Source organism: Gymnogyps californianus, chromosome 3 (genome assembly GCF_018139145.2).
Source record: "Gymnogyps californianus isolate 813 chromosome 3, ASM1813914v2, whole genome shotgun sequence".
NCBI classification, from domain to species: Eukaryota; Metazoa; Chordata; class Aves; order Accipitriformes; family Cathartidae; genus Gymnogyps; species Gymnogyps californianus.
In genome coordinates, this window is record NC_059473.1 from 126,632,781 (window position 1) to 126,647,905 (window position 15,125).

At 55.7% G+C, this 15,125-nt stretch overlaps 1 protein-coding gene across 2 annotated transcripts in view; it reads left to right on the forward strand.

Annotated features, from left to right (window-relative positions):
• Positions 1–15,125, forward strand: part of NCOA1 (nuclear receptor coactivator 1) — a 187,150-nt gene that overhangs the window by 168,405 nt on the left and 3,620 nt on the right. For both annotated transcript variants that reach the window (XM_050893741.1, XM_050893742.1), the window contains exons 13-19: positions 1,036–1,221; positions 3,477–3,603; positions 8,002–8,170; positions 11,177–11,491; positions 11,661–11,762; positions 12,883–13,282; positions 14,124–14,298. In XM_050893741.1, coding sequence (XP_050749698.1) covers positions 1,036–1,221; positions 3,477–3,603; positions 8,002–8,170; positions 11,177–11,491; positions 11,661–11,762; positions 12,883–13,282; positions 14,124–14,298 — 1,474 coding nt within the window. The remainder of the gene's footprint in view (positions 1–1,035; positions 1,222–3,476; positions 3,604–8,001; positions 8,171–11,176; positions 11,492–11,660; positions 11,763–12,882; positions 13,283–14,123; positions 14,299–15,125) is intronic.

The following is a 15,125-nucleotide window of genomic DNA, read 5'->3' on the forward strand; positions in this document are numbered from 1 at the left end:
CTTGAAATGCCAGCTGCTGCCCTCCTGGGTTACAGCGTCTAAAATAGCAGTTACAGCCGAGGAGATCCACCACGAGCCTCGCTGAAGGCGCTGCCGTCGGGTTTAACTCATGCGGGGCAGCAGCGGTGCACCCCTAAGCCGGTCCCCGAGGATTTAGAGGTGCTGCTGGCCAGGAGAGGTGTTGCCAACAGCCACGGCTGGTGGCCACCCGCTTGCAAGGCTGCCTCTGACATTCATTTTTCGGTTCAACACGAGCATTTGAGACGTGCTCCCTGATGGCAAACTGCAGCTGAACTTGCAAAAACCCTATCTAAATAAAAATTAGAATAATGCGAGGCCTAATGACATCGTTTTCATTGATTTAAAGCCAGCAGGTAATAGATGAGAGCTGCACAGGCAGCAAGCCAGCATGGGGAGCATCGCTGCTGAGGCTCCCCTCTAGCTGCCAGGCGTAAGGGGGGCACGGCTCCTGCGCCGGGGTCACCCCCGGAGGGAGCAGAGCCTGGTTGATGTGGCTACATCGAGTGAGAGAGCCGCACTTCAGCTTCTATAATTCACTGTGGTCCTGATACCCTCCTTTTAGCAGTGTTCAAACCCTGTCTATATATATTAGATGGATGCAACCCCCATCCCCCCCACCTTTCTTAGATTATTTTTAATTTTTATGCCCAGCTGATTATTTTAAGCTCCAGCTACTGGTTTCTGGGTGCCAGCCTGTCTCCTGGATCCCCTTACCTTCACACAGCGTGGTGCAGCACGTGGGAGCTGCGGTGCTGCCCAGGGGCTGTTGTCACCCGGGGTGGCTCCCCCAGGGTGGCTGCGGGTGACCGAGCCGCACATGGGACCGAGCTTTCAGCTTTAGGCGAGGTGACATCTCACCACGACCCCCTTGTCACCCTCCAAACTTAGCGACGCCGGCTCCCTTCCTGGCAGGGCAAGGAATCTGCGGAGTGCTGGTGATCTTGCAACGAGCCTTGGGGAGAGATCTGACTTGTGCTTTTTTTTTTTTTTTTTAATAATATGATGAATCTCCAGCGATGAACAGCGGGCAGGGCGTGCAGGCTGGTCGGACCCCGTTTGAGTTCTGCGACCCCCTGGAGCCAGCGCAGCTAAGGCCGGTTCCTTGTCCTGCGAGCAACGGCAGCAGCCCGCACGCCCGCGGGCCGTCCCAGCAGGGCAGGGGCACGGTGACCGCACCAAACCCCTTCCCACCCGACGCAGGTACGTACAGCCCCAGGTATCCGCTCCTCTCCGCCTTCTCCAGGTTACGCTAAGGCTGGGAGAGTCCCACGGGAGAAAAGGCGTTGCAGGGTGGAGCTCGAGCATCTCTGTTCACCACCAGCTTCTCACGAGCAGCGAGCTTCCAAGCTGTGCTTATTCTTTTCTCTCTTTTCGCGTCGGTATAGTTTCAGACAAAAGAAAGACCTTTCTGTCCGTCCCGGTTCCCGGGGAGGCAGGCGGAGGAAGCTGCATCCCCTCGCCCGAGTGGCGATGGTGGCTCAGGTTCCCCTGGCACTGGTCGAGGTTTAATTTCCACAAGACCCGGAGCACGGCTGGTGTCTCGGGAGAAGAGCTGCAGAAGGAACAGTCTCACCTCACCCTGCTGAAATCGCCAACGGCAAAACACTGCAGACCTCGCCGTGAGCCATTTCGGCAGCCTGGGCTCCGGAGGGTTGTGGGTGCTGCTTCTCTGCCCTCCTCTGCTTCCCTTGATGCTTCCCTCGATGCATCAAGCGATGCTAAACATGATCTGGAAGAGGGACCTTGCTTGCCACCGTACATTGGGGCTGTACAACGGCTTGACTGCAGGTGCAGAAGGCAAATAACCCAGATCTCCTCTTCTCATGATGGTAGCGTGGGACTAGAAGAGCTGCCGGATTCATCCGCAGCTGTCCCCTCTCTGATGGTGGCCAGGCTCCAGGAGAGCATCAGCCCTGCGTCCCGCACACCGTTCACCTCGGAGCACAGCTCTGGCCCCGCTCGTGGGGCGAGACTGGGCCACGCTCCCCACCAGCCCACGGATGCAGGATGCGCGTGGCCGGTACTCATTGCAACTCTGGCTAGCCCTGCACGCAACCGGTCCCTCTGAATCACGTGAAGCTCTCGGTTTGAGCAGCTTCTCTTGAGAAGCAGAGCGTCACACGAGAGCTTTCATCCTCCTCCGAGTCCCCTCCAGGAGGGGAGGCAGCAATCAGCCCTGCACGTTGTGTCGTCGCAGCAGTTGCAGCTATCTAATATTATTATTTTACACCCTGCCCTGATACCCGTTAAGCCACGGCCGGGTCGGGCTGCCTCGGGGAGGGTCACCCACACCCCGGTAAATGATGCTCTGCTTGAGAAAATCCACGATCTTCAGCATCAATGAGCCTGGGGACCGTTTTGGGGCGAGTCGAGGAAGGATTGGGGACGGGCTGCACCGCGACTGTGCCATGAGCCTCCCCGGCCCGGCTGGAGCTGCCGGGGCTGCCGCTGGCACCGCCGGGATCCAGCTGTTGCCAAGCAACCTTAAGACCTTTTTTAAGAAATTGCAAGAAATAGAGGAGTGCTCGGCTGGAGCTGCCACGCCAGTGTATGCGCTGGGATGCTGAGCATCCCCGAGCTGGACCTCCTTCCCTTCCCTCCTCTTAGGGCTCTTCTTTTCTCTTTTTTCGAAACAAACCCCACGGTCCGGGTGGCACGTGAAGCTGGTGGCTCCTTGTGACAGCAGCGAAGACACCGGGCACTGGGTAACCACAGACGTTTTCAAGCAAATAACGTATTTGATTGGGAAAAGAATCAGCACGGCTGAGCTTGGTTAAAAGAAGAGAGATTTCCATCTTCGGCGACCGCCTTCACCAGCACTTCTCGTAGAAACTCAGGGGTTTTGGCATAGGGGCGGCCACCGATAGCACATCCCGATGTGGCAGAGATGCCACCCCAGCCAGGAATGTGCTTACCCCTCCGGTTTCCATCTCCCTGGATCTCCACGGGCTGGTTCAGCTGAAATGCCGTTTGATCTTCAATCCCAATTCCTCTTTCAAATGGGATGACGTAAAGTCTCCAGCCTCATAAATCTCTCTGTCCTGGGCTTGGGCTCGGAGTTCTGCTACAACTTAATTTAATTGCGTTGGCTCCTTTCCCTGTGCAAATTAACTTTTCTCCAAAAGAGAGGCAGAAGATGCTAATGGGCGTGGGCTACTTTTTAAGCTAAAATCTTCAGTAGTAACTGTTTACCTTCAAGAAGAAACCCTCTAACTTGACGAAATTTTGAAAATCTTGCTAGAAATGTGCTGAAAAGGGAAACTTTTTAATAGCATTTGCACATACTGGGTACGCAGGGTCATATATATCTGCTGTATGTGCAGTATCTGCATAGATTTTCACCCAGAAGCTCGTGCTTATAATTAATGATCTGCCCAAGTTCTTCCCCGAGCAGCACCCAAGTCCTGCCTACGCACTAACCTTTTCTCCCCCCCATTCCTGCTTTTTCCTCCCAGGAATGCCTGAGCTGGAGATGGGAGTGCCGGATCACCAGTTTGGACAGCCGGGAATGGGGGAGCAGATCCCCTGGACAGATAACAGCATGGCAGCCATGAATCGAGGCGCGCTGAATAAACCCGAAGAGTAAGTATCACGGAGCTGGTGGCTTCCCGGCCTCTGCCAGGAGAACATCGAGATGTCCTGGCAATAGCTGCCTGGGTCAAAGAGACGTCTCCTTGGTTCATTGCCTGCCTGGAAAACGGCAAGCGCAGGGTGGGACGAGCACGACCGCCCATCGCCGTACGGCGGCGGTGGTTGCTGCTGCTACCATAAAAGTGCTGGGACCTGGGTTGTGTAGGGTGCTACGATGCAAGAGATGACGTCTCTTATCTCTCGAGGGACAAGCGTGTGAGTAGACACGGAAGGTGGGTTGGGGGGAGACATCAAGGGTATGTCTGGACCTGAATAATCCCGTATATCCATGGCAGTGCCAAGGACGCTGCAAGTCCCCACTGCCCCTTGCCAGTGCCAATAATTGGGTTGGTGTTCTCCAGCATCCCTTCTCGCTGGGGCAGTGGTGGGATCTGGAGAACCACGGGAGAGTTTTGTGTTTTCACGTGATGGCAGCTTCTTGCAGTCCCCATGTGTTTGCCTTCAGCTAAAATTATCACAGCTCTAATCCAAGGTCAAATAACCCCCTCTGGTCCTCTAACCACCTTTTTTGGGTCCATGCCCCATGGAGCAGCCGAGGGGTCATCACCTGCCTGAAGTACAACGTCACTCCTTGGTTATAAACGGGTTGGAGGAGACCGTAGGTCAGATATTTTGGGCCGGGAGGTCAGAAGGGTGGCGAGCCCTGCTGATGGAGCTCGGCGGTCAATGCCCTGCCGGGCAAGGGGCACCCCAAAGTGATCGCTGAGGCAGCAGCGCTGGCAGCAGTGCTCGTGGAGGTGGATTTGATGTGATGGGAGGTGAATCCTCCCCCTGGCCCGGGAGGGCTTCAGGTACCTGGTTTAAGAGCCAGCGCTGATGAGCTCTGCATGGATCTTCTTGCCAAAGCCCAGCCCTGCTTTGCGGAGAGGCAGAATTTCCTCTATTAATTAAAGTCTTTAGCAGATGAGCACGATCTCTGTTTTCCAGTCATGAAGAAGACACATGTAAGCGTTGTATTTGAGCGAGCCGGTAGCCAAACATCTTTTTCTCAGGGCTAAATTTGGATTAATTTCTAAAAGCTCTTCGCTCAGCCCAAGAAGAGAGTTGCCTGAGTGGTCTCCACGGCTGCAACTGGGATCTGGGACTTCTGCTGGAAAGACTTAGCCTCTTGTTGTTTGAAAGAGCTGGGAGATAAAACAAATCCCCATTTAACTGAGCATTTACATCAGCCCAGGCCCTTGCCGCAAGGAAGGAACTTTCCTTTTAAGCCTTGCCGGTGTCATTAGGTTGGTGGGATAAGATCCGTAGGGCATACCTGGCAAAGGGCAGAGCTGCTGGAAGAATCAATCTGGATTTTCAGCTACGAATGTTCCTTAAAATGCTGCTTAGGGGGTAAAAATGACCTTACCTTACTCAGCAGCCTTGTGCTCCAAGCACTGAGTCAGTCTGGCTGGCTGTAGACATTTTTGTCTCCCCAGCCAGCGCAGCTGGGAGGGAGGGAGGGAGCTGGATTTTCTTCTGGCTCACCCTTTGCAGCAGGATTATTGAGTGAGGACCCAGGTTGGCGTGGAAGGCTTGGGACCTGCGCGGGTATCAAGGCGGGAAGCATTTGGCAGCAGCGTCCTCTGAGTCCTCGGGTGGGAAAAACACCTCGGGTGGTTTTCAGGGCAGAGCCTTTGTGCCAGGAGACAAGGTCGGACCAGTGGAGCGGCGGCATCCCCCCGAAGCCTGGTGAGATGTGGAGGTAACGAATCTCGCACAGTCCCTGCCTTTGGAGAGCGATGGTTTCAACCACAATTTAAAATAGCAACCTGGTTAGGGTTTTATAAGGGAGCATTTGATTTTCTTGGCAGTGAGGGGGGGAGAAAGCAAGGAAAACCGTGTTGCGTGGTGGGACTTCCCATGGCGCCGTCAGGTCCCTGCAGCAAAGTTGGCCTTCCCACGTGGTGGAGATGTGATGGGAGCCACCGGTAGAGCCAGTACTCGGACTGGGGCCACGAGACGAGAGCAAGAGGAGAGGTAGAGGGCTGCTCGTCCTGGTGAGCCTCCGTTCCTCCTGAATTAGGGTCTCTGGGCACGGGTGGTTCCTGCCAGAGGTGGTGGGCAGAGGCAACACTGGAAGAAGCTCATTCCCAGCTCAGTTCCCTCTCGTATCTTCAGTAACTGTAGGTCTGATGGGAGCATCACGGGTGAGACCTGCCTTGGCAGCATCTTGGTGGGGTCTAAACACTTCCATCTGGCAGCATGGTGATCAGCTACAAAACCCCGCTTCCACTGCAGCCAAGAGAAGCGATTCTGCTGGGGAACAGCCTCTGGACTTTGGTCTTCAAGACCTGCAGATGCGCTCCAGCTGGAGAGGACACGCTCGTCCTGGGAGATGCCCACGGTCCCAGCCCCTGCCTGTCCACCCGACGGAGACCGCAGGCGGAGCAAGCAGACAGAGCCTTTGGACTGCAGATATTACAGGACCGAGAAATATATTTTAGCTCAGATCAAACCAGCAGAGTTTTTGCTTTGGGGGTTGTAAAGGTTTCCCAGCTGGGGAGGTTCGCGTTAGCTGGAGGTGGGCTGAGGTCCTGGCCGTGTTTAAGGAGCTGGTGATGCCCAGATCTCCCAGCACTGGGTATCCTGGGGAGCAGGAGCTTCCTTTTTAAATTCCTCCATTCCCCAAATCCTCCCCTGCCTTTCCCTCTTGATAAAGTGGGACGGCTACAACATCTCCGCTCTCGTGCCCAAGCTCGTGTGTCTTCTGCAGAAGAGGGACACTTTGGGCCAGGTCTAAGGCTGCTCGAAGCGAGTCCAGGTCGCTGTTCTCGCATGCGTTCCTCTAATCCCCCAAGGTCAAACGTGCCACCTGGGGCCTAATTCGGTTGCCTCAACGCTGGCACCCAGTGCCATCGGAGATGCCTGAGGTTTCTAGGACATCTGTGCAGGGCCGGACACCTGCAGCCTTTCGGAGCGGTGCTCGAAGGCCATGCCAGGGAGATGTTTTACGGGACCTCAAGCAGCATTTGACACCATCTCTGCAAGTAGCTGAATTTCTCCTCCTTACCGCACGCAGAATCAGAGTTTTCACCTTAAAAAAAGCCTGAAGGGTTGTGGTGGATAGAAAACCTTTGCAACACGAAACCAGTATGACTGGGGACACGATGCACGGGGTCCAGGATCTCCTCTGCCCCACTGTCACCTGCCTGGAGACTCGTCTGAAGCCCACCATGGCACAGTGCAGGAGGAGAGGAGTGGGGAAGGCTCTGCAAGCTGGATTGGGCTGCCAAGCAGGACGCGCTGGAGGTTTATTTGCTACATAAAGGTTGTATTGTCCCCACGATCTCTTTAGAAACCAACTTTTGCCATCCATGCAGAGGTCTGGCATGGGCTGAAGAGTCGGTGCCAGCCTGAATTTCTCCTCTAGCTGCCTGTTAATGTGGAGAAGAAGCCTGTCCTCCCCTTCCTCTGCAAGAACGATGTCCGTGAAGCAAACTGTCCTTTGGCCTTGGCACTGAAAAACTGGGTTTGATACAAGCAGCAAGTAGCAGGGACCTTGGCTACGGAGTGAAACTAGCCCTGCTTTTCACCTCTGTCTCCCCGCTTCCCTCTCGGCTCCTGCTCTGCAATTTAAGAAATCCCAACGCCGAGTATTTCTTTTCCCTGGATTAGGCTGCGTGTGTTGGCTGCAGCGCTCTCGGTCAGATTGGCTTCAGTTCCTTACTGTACATCTGGTCCTCATCTGGAGCTAAAAGGATAAACATGTCTGCTGCTTGGGAACTGCTGGCATGTTCGAGCCCTTGCCTTTGTGCCTCTCTGCGAGCGTGATGTGCCACGGCTCTCTTCATCGTGTCAGACTCGGCAAATCCGATTGACTCCAATTAGTCACGTCATTGGAATGTCTCTCATTACCTATTAATCTTATTCCCAAAGAATATTGAGCGAGCTTTGCAGAAATCTTATTTTTGCAGCTCAAAGGTTCCCCTTTGCCTTCAGCTGCTTTGCTTCCAGCTGCTCCGGCTCCATCCAAGCCTCCCCGCTTTCGTGCCGGCAGAAGTTTTGCTCTGCCTCCCGCTGTCCTGCCCAAAACGCCTGCGGGAGCCAAGCCTGCAGAAGCACCAAAGTTTTCTTCCCAAACCTCACCGAAAAGCTCTCGGGGCTTCGTTTCGTGGAGAGGTTCATCCTTACAAGCAGGTTTTGGTACGGGGCTTGAGCTTGAGCGGGCTCAGCCGGTGTCGGAGCCGGGGGACGAGGCTGCATCCCGTGGGGTTTGCATGATGCAGCGGGGTGGGAGCGAGTCCCCGCGGCTGCAGGGGCTGCGTGTCGCTCGAGCATCTCCCAGCTCAGCCTCCTCCCTGCTTCGTAGACCTTAACGTGCCTCCTCTTGACTTCTTCTCTCTGCAGCCAGTGCATCACCTCGCAGCTGGACGAGCTCCTGTGTCCTCCCACCACGCCGGAGGGTCGGAATGACGAGAAAGCCCTGCTCGAGCAGCTCGTCTCCTTCCTCAGCGGCAAAGATGAGACGGAGCTGGCCGAGCTGGATCGAGCTCTGGGGATCGACAAACTGGTCCAGGTAAAGAGAGAACCACTCATGGGACTTACTGGAGGTCATATACGGGGCCAGATGCTGAGGCTTGACGTGAGCGTGGAGGAGGATTTCCAACATCTGGTGGTAACGGGAGGCCAGATGTGAGTGGGAACACACGAGCGCATCAGATTCAGAGACGATACTTAACACCACGCCGTTCTCTTGCCCCCCTCCAAAAAAGCTGGAAAACAGCCCCGTGAAATACAATATCTCGCTTCTCCGCTTTTCAAACGCGATCCCCCATGAGAACCGGCAGCCTGGCAAAGAGGCGGCTGAGCTGTTTCGGCCCCGAGCGGCTCATGTAACGGGGAGAGCTGGCAGGCTGTCCCGCTTCCCCACCTTACCGGGGGGATTAGGGCACGGAGGAGCCTTCCAGCTGGAATCCCACAGCCTGGGATTCCTGAGCCTGGGTTGTGCTGCCTAATAATATATCTAATGGCCTCGCTGGTATGAAACCGTGCAGCCCTTACTGTCAAGATTGGCTTACAGTGCAGCTGCCCTTCTGTCTTGGGTTGAACTGCAGGGGGAAAAAAAAACCAAGAGGTTTGCTTTTCGTGGTGCTGTCTTAGTCGGGTAGCGCTGGGGCCCCAGTTTCTGCAGCTGAGCTCCGGCGGAGACTCTGTGTTTGCAGATATCCGTGGGGGCAGATGCCTCTGAAGGGTCCAGGGTTTCATAAATAACAGGGCATGGCAGGGGGAGAAAGCTGGCTGCAGGGGAGCTAGCAAGGGACGTGGAAAATGAGATGGATCGCTTGGGATTTGTCTTCAAGTGGTTTCTTTTTCCGTGCCCCATAGCACTCACACGCATGCTTTTTCCAAAACAAGGAACAGAATTGAAAGCCTGTTAATAAATGGGACGCCCTAAGAAAGCAGCTTCGCAGAGCAAATCCCTCTGGCCGCTCTGGGCCTGATCCTGCATCATTTAGGCCCGGCGGTGGCACGTCTCCTTCTGCAGCCCCACCGGGATGCCTTGCGCTGCGCTGCTGGGAGGGTTTCTCTTGCCATCAGCGATTTGGGGGATCTGTCAGTGAATTGATCCCTGAGTCAGGTATTTGCCACGTCCCTTTTTTCAAGGCTGTGCCTCCAAAATCACCATCTGCCTGGGTTTGGTTTTTTTTTTTTCACAAGTTAGGAGTAGGGAGTTCTGCCTCTCTGGTACAAAGGATCAGAGATGCTCTTACCAGAGATGCAGCTGCAACAGCTCAGTGTTTTCACAAGGGTTTTGCAGACTCAGCTGGCAGAGCTCCCCAGCAACCCTTTCCTGCACCGGACAGGCTCCGGCAGCATCGGATCGCTGGATTGAGATGCCCTCGGGTGGCACCCGATGCTGCCAAGCATCCCCACGCCGATCCGGCACTTCCCCTGCCGAGGAGCACCTGGCTCAGGGGGATTGTCTCATGTTTGGACCCCGACCCAGCTTTGCTCCCATCCAGGGATCATTTCGTTAATGGGAACCTTGGGCTTTTTCCATGGCTTCGGCTGAACCTCAGAAATATTTTGAATAGTTCCATGAAATATTTGCTTGAAATACATCTTTAGAGAAACAACACGTCAGCATAAAGGCATCTTTGGGAAGAAAACGTGTTGCTAGTTCCCCTCCAGGATGTGTTCTTGGCAGGTAGGGGTTCGCATCCCCTGACTTCACCAAACCCACTGTCTTCTCCGTGCTACCGCAGACATGGTGGGATGGAGTGCTGGAGGTATCTGCACCCAGTTTAATCAGGAGGCAGCTGGAAACTGGGCAGGTTGGGGAAAGAAGAGTAAAAGAGCCTCTTTTCAGCAGGTCTGTGGTTTCTGGCCATCGCAGGCTGCTGGTTTATGTCCTGGTATCCAGTCCTTGAACCATATAAGCTCCATCTTAATTTATCTTAAGCAATTTATTTTTCCCCACCACCATCTTAATTGATCCTAAGCAATATATTTTTCCCCACCACCATTCCCATATCCTCATCCCTGCCTTCAAGCCTCAGTCCTTTGATGGGTACCATCTAACCAAATCCCAAAGGCAGTGGGATTTGCCGGGGGGGGTTGTGCGTGTGGTTTCTCTTAACGCAGCTTTCTCTTAATCCATGGGACTCGGATTAAGGATTCTGGCTCCAAGGTGTTACTTCTCTGTGGGTTCATAGCTCAAATACCAAATTTCTCTGCCTGAGCTAAGCTAGAGCAGCGCAGAATATCTTCCTATCGTGATTTGCTGGTGTGGAAATCATCCCCTGGCTGTAATATGGCTCATTTGTGTAGGAATGGCAGTACTATAGACCAAAAGGTCCTGTCTCCCGTGGGTTCCTAGCAAGGGCTGTCCGTGAGCAGCGCAGGAGTATAGCCATGCTTCCCAGTGAGCTCTCCCAGTCCCAGGGGTCTGTGGCTCGCACCCTTGGACATGGCCTGTGTCTGAGGTGCTCTTGGGGCAGATGGGCACCCGAAAGGCTGTACCCTCTTCCTCCCACCAAGCCTCCGAGGCTGCATAAAAATAGGAAAGGAGGGAGAGCACAAACTATTTCCCCTGTTCAGGTCGATCCTCTGAGCTTTAGGGTCTGTCCAACCAGGCATGCTGCTGTTTGGAGCCCAGGCGAGCAGCTCAGTGCTAGCAGACCCTGCGGAGGAAGCAGAGAAGGCAGAGGAAGGCAGAGGAAGGTAGCATCGCCTACCGCTACCCCGCAACCCCCCCACCAGGCCAGGGAGATGAGTCCTCAGCCCTTCCGAAAAGCCTGGCCTTGGTCTTTGCTCTCAAGCAAGCCAAAAGAAATTTCCATCCCTCTAAGGTTTGCTAAGCCCCGGGGAGCGGGTATTTAATGCCCTCCTCGACGCAGCGCTTGCGCTCACACGGGCTGGAGCCTGGCCCAGGGGATGAGGGGTGCAGGCAGCAGCACCCTTACGAGCGAGCTGCCCCCGTGCCAGGCACGTCCTCCATCCCCTCTGAGCTCTCCCGGGAGAGGTCGGGTACCGGTGGGGCTCCAAAGTGATATTTTCCTCCCCCCTTTGCCTTCGCCAGGGCGGCGGGCTGGAAGCCCTGACGGAGCGGTTCCAGCCCCAACAAGCCACCCCACCGCTCATGATGGAGCAGAAACCCGGCATGTACCCCCAGCCTTACTCCTCCGCTTCTCCCACCACCAACCTCCCCGGCACCTTCCCCGGCATGGTCAGGCAGAAGCCGTCCTTCGGACCCATGCCGGTGCAGGTACCGCCGCCCCGCGGCGCCTTCCCCACCAACATGGCCATGCAACCCCGGCAGACGCTCAACAGACCCCCGACGGCCCCCAACCAGCTGCGACTTCAGCTGCAGCAGCGGCTGCAGGGGCAGCAGCAGGTAAATTCTTCCCCTTCCGCATCCCAGGGCCGCGGGGCAGGGGGACGGAGGGACCCTCGGTCTTGCCTGCAGCCCGCGTATCCCAATCGGAAGGGATCGGACGGGTGGGAAGCTCCTGCATCCGAGTTTTGAAGGTCTCCTTGGCTTTTTTTCCTCCCCTCCCCTCCAGCTGATCCATCAAAACCGGCAGGCGATCCTCAACCAGTTTGCAGCCAATTCCCCAGTGGGCATCAACATGCGGGCGGGGATGCAGCAGCAGATCACGCCGCAGGTAAGGGGGATGTGGCACGGTCCTCCAGCTGGGAAAAATCGGGAGTTAATCCCTGTGCCCCCCCTGTTAGCACAGCCTGGCTCGCTCCTCTCTGTCATTAACGGGAGAGAAAAATTCTCCCGCGTGCGGAGAGGTGGCTGCAAGACGAGCTGCTGTGGGTTGGTTTTTTTTTTTTGCTTCACTCTTATTCCAGCTCCTCCACCTGCTTAAGGTATAAATACTTTGTTATTGCTCAGAGAAGGATGCGCTAACGCATTTAATTGAGAAGGATCTTTAGGAAATAGATGCCATCCTTTACATACCAGAATCTCTAGTGAATTTTCTTAACGATCCTGCAAATCCCCAGGCCCTAAAGTTCTTGTTTGGCTTCTAATAAAGTGGATGAAACATCTGCTGGGTACGAGGAGAAGTTGGAAAGCGTAGCCGAGTTCTGGTGACTTTATTCCACTTCTCGGAGAAGCCTTTGCCTTTTCGTGAAGCGGCGTGACATCCCTAATGTGCCGTGGGGAGCATTGGTGATAGGGAAGGGGACCGAACAGTTCCCATTGTAGCTCCGATTTCAGCCGCTGATGGCTTTGTCAGGCTTTTTAAGGTGATTAATTCCAACACATCTGGCTCGGCCGTATGGAGAACGAGCCCGTGGTGATGGAAAAGCTCGTGGGATGGGTTTTTCTTTGAACACCCACAACCAAAAGAGTTGAAGTCGGGGATCCTGGGCTCTGGTGCATGGGAGCATCCCGGTGAGGGCACAAGAAGTGGGTCCCGCGGAGGAGAGGGGCGGTTGGTGGCAGCCAGGTGACTGAGAGCCTGTTTTCCCGGCTTGGGGGATGCTCTGGCTCCTGGAGCTTTGCCATTCGGCACGTGCCGAGGCTCATCTTTAACATCTCCGACCTGCTCTGCCCCGCAGCGGCGCAAATGGGCCGATTTCCAGCATTTCGGGGTTTTTCCAGCTTTCCCTTGCAAACCGAGGACGGGCACCCCGAGCTGGGGAAGGGGAGCACCCACGGCTCTTTGTGCTGGGGGCCAGGGCCAGGGTGGGGGGGTGTGGGTGGGCTCTGAGCTGTTTGCCAGAACCGGAGGGTAACGGTGATCATTAGGGCATCCCCCTCCTTCCCCGCAGCCTCCCCTCAATGCCCAGATGCTGGCCCAGCGTCAGCGCGAGCTCTACAGCCAACAGCACCGGCAGCGGCAGCTCATGCAGCAGCGAGCCATCCTGATGAGACAGCAAAGCTTCGGAAACAACCTCCCTTCCTCCGCCGGGCTCCCGGTACAGATCGGAGCCGCTCGCTTGCCCCAAGCACCCCCCCAGCAGTTCCCTTATCCCCCAAACTACGGTACGACCCCGGGAAATCCTCCCACCTCCACCAGCCCCTTCTCGCCGTTGGCATCCAACCCCGAGGCCGCGCTGGCTAACCGCAGCAGCATGGTGAACAGGGGGATGATGGGCGGCGTCGGAGGGCAGTTCGGCGCCGGGATGACCCCGCAGATGCAGCAGAATATCTTTCAGTATTCGGGATCAGGTACGTCAAGCGGTTGGGTTGCATGGGGGAGAGGCGTCCAGCGGTGGGGAGGGAGAGGCGTAGGGCAGAGCTGAGATCCCCCGAGGATGCTGCAGCCCAGCCCTGCTCGCCCGTCACCCCGGGCTTCATCCTCGGCCATCTCACCCAGCCTGCATACTGGTCTGGTCTCTGGTCTCCACCTCCCAAGGGGACCTTTTCTGGTTGAATCCCCCCCCCCCAAAAAAAAGCTCTCATTTGGGAAAATAATTCCACAACTCTTTCCTTGAAAACCGAACTGCGAGGCAGTCCTCTAAATTGCTCTTCCTTAAACATATATGCTCTGAAAAAAGCCAAACCCTCGCTGAGATGTCTGGAATGAGCTGCAGGCAGCTTACGCCTCTTGTGTGGGCACCACGCTCGTACGAGATGGGCAAGCCGGTGCAGAGTTGCGTGCAGACGGGCACCATCTTGAAGGTCTTCACGTTCAAGCATCAGTGCAGGGTCTCAGCAAGGTGGACATCACTGACGAGTAGAGAAAACGGCGGTGTGGCTGCGATAGCCCCGCAGGAACCTCCTTTGGCATCACCTCATCGTTACGCTGGCTATTTTCCAGCCAGGTGTGATGCTAAAGAGGAACACCGGCTGCTGGAAACCACTTGAGGGGGGGAGTTTCCCAGCTCCTTCATCCCCGAAATGTTTGCGTTTGAGCGATACAGCTGCTCGAAATGAACATCAGAGACCCCGAGACCGAAAGTCACGGCTGATGCTTCTGGTTCGGTGCCAGCGGTTGCAAGGGAGGAGGAGGGAATTGGGGCTGCCGGCGGGGGTCTGGGCATCGCTGACGCCGTCTGTCCTTCCCCAGGCATGGGTCAGCAAAGCGAACCCGCCTTTGCTCCGTCGCTCAGCCCCAGCAGCCCCTTGATGTCACCCCAGCTCCCACCTTCGCAAAGTCCCATGCTGCAGCCGGCTCCGCCGACACCGGGCTACCAGTCGCCTGACATGAAGACCTGGCAGCAAGGAGCCATGGGGAATAGCAAGTAAGATCATGGTGGGCATAACCTGGAGCTCACGGGTGACACAGAGAGAAGGCAGCAAGGTGACAGCAAGGTGATGGTCCCCTGGTAGGATGTTGGTAGGGGTGGCGGTGCCCATAGGTGACACCTGGCTGAGGACACGTGCTGAGCTCAGGCCGTGTTCCCCTACCGTGACGTCCTTCAGAAGTCACCGTCAACCCGTGTCCTCGTCTTCGCCTCGGCTCGGAGGCGGCCAGAAGCCCACAGCGTTTAAATAAATGAGCATGTGTGTTGAGGAAGACATGAAGCAGGTCTTTGGCTTTTAATTAAACAAGTGGCTTAATTATGTCTTGTGAAAGTGGCCTTAGGAAACATGACAATAAAATGAGTCAAGATCAGCAGTCCCAGGTCACTGCATGACCTTCTTAAGATATGTCCAGCTCTGACTTACGGAGGCAAATGGGAAGAGTCACCAGACTTGTTGCCTTTTTTGCACGAGTCAGGTTTGAGCTTCAGATCTCCAGAAATGAGTCAAAAAAACCCCCAAAAGCTCACCTGGGGAATGCCTTGCTTTGCGTCTTGGGTCCGTCCAGGTAGCTCAGCTAACCTGTCCTGGTCAGGCAGCGCAGAGCAGGAGGTTACTGGGCTGGGTGGGATGAGATGGGAGCTCTGTTGGAGGTGGGATGCTTCACCTTGCCTTGCGATGGAGAGCTGTCCTCCTGCCTGGAGCGGAAGTAGGGATGGTTGGGTGTTGAGGAGGGCACTGGAAGGAGCGTGAAGGGGTGAACTCAGCGTCACATAGACCAGGGCTTTGCATCTGACTGACCCTTAATCCAGCCCGAAGCCCTGTA